Genomic DNA, 7,388 nt, shown 5'->3' with positions numbered 1-7,388 from the left:
TCTTCCACACTTTCAAGAGAGGTTAGAAATCAAGATTTTTGTGTAAATTGTCTGGATTCTTAGCACAGTTCAGACTTAACATGGCAGCCAATTTTAAGTTTTTGGTCTAAAAGAAAAAGAGAACTATACAGTATTTCCTTGACTGTCTTATAATTTGCAAGACTGCTTCTTTCACCAATGAATTAGTTCTTCACATTACAGAAAATACGGTAGCTTTTTAGAAAAGAATTTTTCTGCAGCAGAACTTGGGAGGTAGGACATTAGAAAGAGCCTCATTGTAAAGACTTCTCTTTGACCTGGATAAAGTTCTGAAATTACCACTTACAAAGCTATTTAAATTTTTTGTCAATGGCTTTTTTAAAATGCTAGATGTATTGTTTCTAAGTCAGTAAAATTTTTAAGTATATAGGGTGCCCCAAAAATGTATATATACTTTAACAGCTGGTAGCTCAATTTTGACAATGAAATGTATTTTAATAAACACTGCTTTTATAATTATTCAAAGTGTGTGTATACATTTTTTGAGACACCCTATATTACTAGTATGTAATGCATTGTTTTGAAACAATTTTCTGTGTTGAGATTTTTAAAATTTATTACCTAATTCTGCTATCTTTTTTATGTTTAAATTTAGATATTTTGAAGAGAAACAAAAAGAACGAGAAGAAAGAGAACACCAAATTAGAGAACAAATACTTCAACAAAGAAAAGAGAAGTTTGAAGAAGTTACTGAAAATTTCCAGCGGGCCCATATCCCTCTTTCACAGCGGAAGAGAGCAGGTATCTTAATTTCTAGAATAATATGAGAACAAAAATGAAAGCTATAATCACATTTGACTTGAGTAGATGATAAAATAATAAAGAAACAATGTAGAAATTTAAATTAAAAAGATTAGTATCCCTTTTTAAGTAATAAGACTTTAACCAAATGAAAAATTGCAATTTAATTTAGGTTTAATTTGGAGAATATTTTGTTGGCTGTATTAGTAAATTTTGAATTTTCACAAGTTAGATTCTACTTTATACTGGCTTAAATGTTTTGTTATTTTTAAATTTGATCTAATAAATAACTTTATAAAAGGAAATTTTAACATTTAGGTTCAGTAAATTAGTGTCACATTTATTCTGGCATATATTCACATGTGACTCAAGTTCATGTTTGAGAGACTGACAAAATAAAAGGAAAGTCTACACAGTGATATAATCTAAATTCTTAAATTAAGAATTTAAATGTGATTGTGGTTGATTCTTTGGTATCCATCTACATTTTTATACCTTAAATAATAACATGGAATTAACAACGAACTGTCAAAGCTTCAGAAAGAAAAGGGATAGGCAGCATCTTTATGTGTTCACCAAACATATGTTATACCTGGGCTAGGCACAACATAGAGAAATCTAATTGTACTCTACCATTAAAGATCTCACAGCTTATTTTGGAGCTGAGAATAATATAAACATTGAAAATAAATATAGTGATAATTGCTATGGTAGCAGAATGTATTATAAGAACATAGAACAAACACTTAGCCTATACAGGAATATCAAGGGCATCATCCCTGGAAAAATAACTTAATTTTAACCTTAAAAAAAATCAGCATTTTGCCAGGCAAGAGAAACCAAACCAAAAATTTAAAAAAAAAAAAACCTTCCCAGACAGAAGGAATAGTTTTATAAATAAATTATGTGTTGCAGTATATCTGAAGCATAGCATGACGGGGACGGGGCAGGGAAGAGAAGTGGTTTTGAGGCTAGAAAAATTTTAGTTGGAACCAGTTCTCAAAGAGCGCTGTATGCCATGGTAGGAATTTCATCTTTCTCCAAAATGCAATCCACTTCATGTATTTTAATTGAAATGCAAACCATTATTGTGCCAGTAAGAAGCATTGCTGTCAGTAAGGGCAACTAGTAATACTACTAAAAATAATAATAGCTTAAAGGTGAAAGGGATTCATTTTTCTCTTGTATATTATGAAAACCTGAGGTTGTTGTGATGATTATGCAGTTTCACTAGTAACCCAGACTCCTTCTGTCCCCCAGTTCAACCGTCCTTAGTATGTGGCTTATATCTTCACTCTCATAGTCACATGGTAGCTTCTGGAGCTCCAGCCATCATGTCAATGCTATTGGCAAGGAAGATGAAAGAAATGTAAAGGCCAAAAGGCTATACCTCTGAGCTACCTTTAAATTTTTTATATCTCCATCTGCAAGAGAGACTAAAAAAAAATTTATGTTTTTATATTGCCACCCCTAACAATATAGAGTCTATTGCCAAGGAAGAAAGGAAAAATTGACATTAGGAAGGAAATTAGGGGTCCCTGCTACAATTAGATTTATTTGTTAGAAAGATAATTACAGTTACCACATGGTAGATGGGTTGAAGTAGAGACACTAAAATAGGTAGAGTAGAGATTATTTTAATATTTGAGGCAGAGATGCTAAGCTACTAAATTAAAGCACTTCACTGGATATGGTAATAAGAGGTAATATATTCAGGATATATAATCAGTGCATTGAATTTGAGCCTCACATGACTCCTTCAAATGGGGAAATCAAATCAGCAACTAGAAATATGGGTCTCAAATTTAAGAAAAAGATATGGAATTAAAATGTATATTTAAGAGTCACTAATGGATAGGTATTTATATAGTTGATAAATGAAGCCATAGGAAAGATAAGCTAAATAACAGAGTATAAACCAAAGACTGAGTATAGGGCCTAAAATAAAGCCTTTGTACACACTATTACATTTACTATAGGTAGAGAAGAAAAACAAAGTGGATTTTGAGAAGTAGTTATCAAGAAAGCAGGTGCGAATCAAAAGAAAACAAAGAAAATAATGTATATGAAGACAAAAGAGGAGGTAGTTTTAAGAGAGAAGATATAATCATTTGTGTCAAATGCCTCAAAGAAGTAGTTACCACTCATGAATATTGTTTGCTTCAAAAAGGGTGCTATCAAAGCGTCTAGGTACAAAGAGTCAAAAGAGTTTTTGCAAAAACAAATTATATGCTTTCATAAAACCTGTATTTATCCCTGACTTCCAGGATATATTAATTGTAAAATCAAGGCCCAGATCAGTATACATAATATTTTGCCTTCTATGTGAGAAAAGGGGAAAATTCCAATATATTTACTTATATTTGCATAAAGAGACAATGAAAGAATATATGAATGAGCAATGAGAGTAAGCTGCCAAATGTGTATCATATATTCTTTATTTCTGAATATGAATATATTACCTGTACAAAATATTAATAATTTAAGAAAATTCAGTGCTATCAATGAAGAACAAAACTATGTAAGACAGCTATTGGTCTATGAGTTTAGTTTATCATGTATGCATCTTTCCCATGCTACAAAAGAAGGATGACAAATTGATGGTTTCCGTGAGGTCAGAAAATTGTTAGAGGGAGGATATGAGAGTAAAACAATGGCACTAGTGGGTTAAATGAAATAATAACACCCTAAAACACAGTAAGCACTCAAAAAACGTAGGCTTATGTTATCCTCAGCAAATGAGAGGTAGTTACTGGGAGGTCATAAGATAACAACAAAAGTAGTAATGCTGGTTGTAAATTGACCTAAGTTAGTTTTTAAGTTGTCTTTGCTAGACAAGTGGTGAAAGTTAATAAAAGCAAATCTCAGACTATCATCTATGACTAGTCATTAGCAAAGCAGATATAAAACAATTTATACAACTTTTTCAGTAAATTCAAAAAAGTCCCAGTTCTCTGTCTTTTTAGGTTCTCTGACTGCACCTTAAATGAAAGGTCCTTACACAACCACATTCCAGAGACAGAATTCTATGCCTTCTGGTATTGGACATCAGAAATGTTCCTATATTAATGGCTGGACACCGGACTGGTTAGAGATCAAACCTGAAATGCCATTCGTAACGTAAAGAGTATAGACCTCCCTAGATTCTTAGTCTTTGTTCATGCAAGGGTTGGGACTGATTTAAATGTTTAGGCAAATCCACTTGTTTTGAATGCCTTTAATTTCAACAAAGAAAACCCATATTAAATATTCGTCAGGCTACTCAAAAGGCTATTATTTTTCACTAATAAAAACCCATTTTGGACATTGATTTTTCTAATTAGAAAAAGCTACAGCTTGATGGTATCTGCCTCAAGAGGACTGTTCCTTTATGATTAGAATATCCAGCAAACCATTTCATAGTTGTGTTTTGGTCACTAGTATATTATGCTATTACTCCTTGATTAGGGAAATGGACTATCTCTGGAGTTCAAGTTTGAACTAATCCATACGTAATAATATACTGGTTTTGCTTAAGCATTTTAGGGTAAATAACAAACATTGTAATAAGGGAAGTTTGATGACATGGGTTTTTCAAAGGAGAAAGCAGGAAAGACAGTGTGGAGGTGCCAGGATTTGAATTATAGGTAGTATGTAATCAGAGAAAAATCTTGTCTTCACTTAAGAGGGTTTCAGGAGAAACAATATACTTAAAAGACAGCTGTGTTTCGCCAGGCCAGTGTGGCTCAGCATCAACCTATAAACCAGGAAGTCACGGTTCAGTTCCCAGTCAGGGCTCATCCCCAAATTGCTGGCTCAGGTTGTGGGCTCAAAGCCCAATAGGGGACTTGCAGAAGGCAGCTGATCAATGATTCTCATCATTGATGTTTCTATGACTCCCTCTCCCTTCCTCTCTGAAATTAATAAAAATATATATTTTTTTTAAAGACAGCTTGTTTCAATTCAAACAAGAAGGTAAATTAGAGGTGCTAAGTAGTATGTAGAAGAATGTTTACATAATGTATGACTGTGAATAAATCAGTTACCTTCTGTATGCCTCAGTTTCCTCAGTTGCAAAATGGAGACTTAAATAGCATCTACCTCATAGGGCATAGTGAGTATTAAATTAAATAATACTACAAAATGCTTAAAAATAATGCCTACAACAAATAATGCCTAACTCAATACATGTTAGTTGGTGTTTTCATAGCTTTCCCCTTTCTTCATAAGAATATTTTTTTCTCAGTGGTTAGAGTGTCGGCCCACTGACCAAAAGGGTTGCGCATTCTATTCCCAGTCAAGGTCATGTACCTGGGAGGCAACCAATCAATGCGTCTCCCATTGATGTTTCTCTCTCTCTCTCTCTCTCTCTCTCTCTCTCTCTCTCTCTCTCTCCTCCCGCTCTCACTCTCCCCCCTCTCTCCCTTCCATTCTAAAATCAATGGGGAAAAAATCCTCAGGTGAGGTTTTATATATGTGTATATATACTTATAAATTTTGTCAGAAATTTATGGAACTCTGAGATGAAATGTATTGAGTTTTGAATGCAAGAACAAAGAGTCTGGACATTTCTCACAGTTTCTTTTTTTCCAGATAAATATTCTTAAAATTGGTTATGAGAATTTTGAAGTAGCAATTTCTCTTTGTGGATTAGAGGTCTAAATTTAAACTATTTAGACTATTCTTAAAAATGTTTTCTTCTTACCAAAGTTTTAGAAATAGTGTTTTATCATTGACCAATTAAATTATATAAAGAGATTGTTGAAGATGCAGTGATTCTGAACTGTTTGATTTTTATTATCCCCTTACTTTTTCAAAAACCAGTGCCTCCATTAGAAGAGGCCCTCAAACAAATTCAAGAATCCAACTTAAAAGTAAACTTTCTCTCTTCCCAGAGACCAACAATAAACTTGAGGTAAGTAATTTATTATCATGTGTAGTTATTAATGTATAATAATTAAATAAGTCTCTAGTTGCTGAGTTTATAGGCCTTTTCATCAGTTACTCCTCACTCCTTAATTACTATTTTATTTTCACAGATTAAATTAAGGTTAAGTGGAATACAAATATTTTTCTTCAAGAATAAGGCAGAATTTTAGTTTGTTGTTTTGGAATTACAGTGCTGCTTAGGTTGAATAATTGTCTTTGGAAACTATCATCAAAACCATTTTTAAATATTGATATTGGTTATTCATCTTTGCCAAGATGAGAAAATTGTGTTGAATTATAGTGATATAATTTTAAGTAAAAGGAGTAACTCTGTAGTTAGAAATGTATTTTTCTGCACTGAAAATCTTTCCTTGGTGTCTTGAAAAAGCTACAGTGTCTCCTGCTTCCTCTCCAGGGTAGCTTAAATGTGTCATCTAGAAGCAATAAGATGGCCAACCAACACAGTACTCTCTGACATCCTATATTTCCCATTTATTTATTAGAAATGTTTGTTGGAGCTACTACATGCATAATACTAGGTCAAGAATTGTAAAGGGGATATGGAAAAGTATAACAATGTAAAATACAATCATTATATAAACTAGGAGAGAAGTGAATGCTTCCAAAGTATAGAATAGTACCAAACAAGTAATGATAATAATATTTAATATTTATTTACTAGAGACAGCTTCATTTCGGGCATAAATTATGTTAATATTTTACCTGTACCTGATGTCATTTACTAAAGTACTTCCATTTTTAGAATACCTGTGGTCAATAGTTTCCTTGATCAGAACTAGGAACAATTAAATTATCCTCTCAGTCTTCATTGTAGTTCAGGCAAGACCTCATGGAATAGGAGGAGACTCTTCAACAAAGCTTTGAAGAAAATAAGAGTTAATCATTAAACAAGAGGATGGATGTCATTCCAGACAGAGGGATGAGCATGTGCAAAGGCCAAGAGTAATAGAAGGAAAGATGTGGTCTGGGAGTAAGAGCATGGTTGAATGATAGAATGCAAAATAACAATAGCTTGGCTAGATATGAGATTGGTGAAGTAAATACATCTGCATGCTTAGGAATATAAACTTCATCCTGAAAGTTTAAGAGATGCTAATGAAGTATTTTAAACCAATGGGTGATAAGGTCAACTTTTCTTTTTTAACATATTCCAATTTATTGTGAACAAGTGTAGATAATGGATTGAAGATGACCAAAAAACAGGCTATTTCATCGTATCTATTGGATCTAAAGCTCAAGAGAAAGACCTACTAGTAAGCTTAAGATATGTGAAGCTAACACAATGAATGAGACCAACCATGGAGAATTATGTGCTGTGATAACAAGACTAGGATAAAACACTAAAAAACAGCAACATTTAAGAAGTGGGGGAAAAAAGAGAGAAGCCTGCAAAGAGGAATAGAATGGATAAGATAGGACTAGGAGAGCGTGGTATCATGGAATTAAAGAAACAGTCTATGAAGATCAAATTGTTTCTAGGGAACCAATAACAAAAAGTTACATCTTCCAAGATCCTGGCAGGAAACAGGTGGCACATTTAAAAGGGATAACTGAAAAGAGATTAATTAAGGGACTGGGAAACCAACTAAGGATGGTGAAACACCCGTGGAAGTGACAACAAAGTCAGCATGACCATCACAGACCTGAACTATAGAAGAGGGCTGCCAGACAGGACCTGC

General features: G+C 33.2%; 1 protein-coding gene across 1 annotated transcript in view; it reads left to right on the top strand.

Moving 5' to 3' along the window:
• The window catches only part of CEP126 (centrosomal protein 126kDa), a gene marked incomplete at its 5' end in the record, with an annotated part of 58,487 nt that overhangs the window by 15,400 nt on the left and 35,699 nt on the right, over positions 1–7,388 (top strand). Inside the window, 2 exons of the mRNA XM_006775258.2 lie at positions 635–780; positions 5,584–5,674. Coding sequence (XP_006775321.1) covers positions 635–780; positions 5,584–5,674 — 237 coding nt within the window. The remainder of the gene's footprint in view (positions 1–634; positions 781–5,583; positions 5,675–7,388) is intronic.

This window comes from Myotis davidii, unplaced genomic scaffold, assembly GCF_000327345.1.
Source record: "Myotis davidii unplaced genomic scaffold, ASM32734v1 scaffold8, whole genome shotgun sequence".
In the NCBI taxonomy this organism is placed as follows: domain Eukaryota; kingdom Metazoa; phylum Chordata; class Mammalia; order Chiroptera; family Vespertilionidae; genus Myotis; species Myotis davidii.
This window is presented reverse-complemented; position numbering and strand designations above follow the sequence as displayed.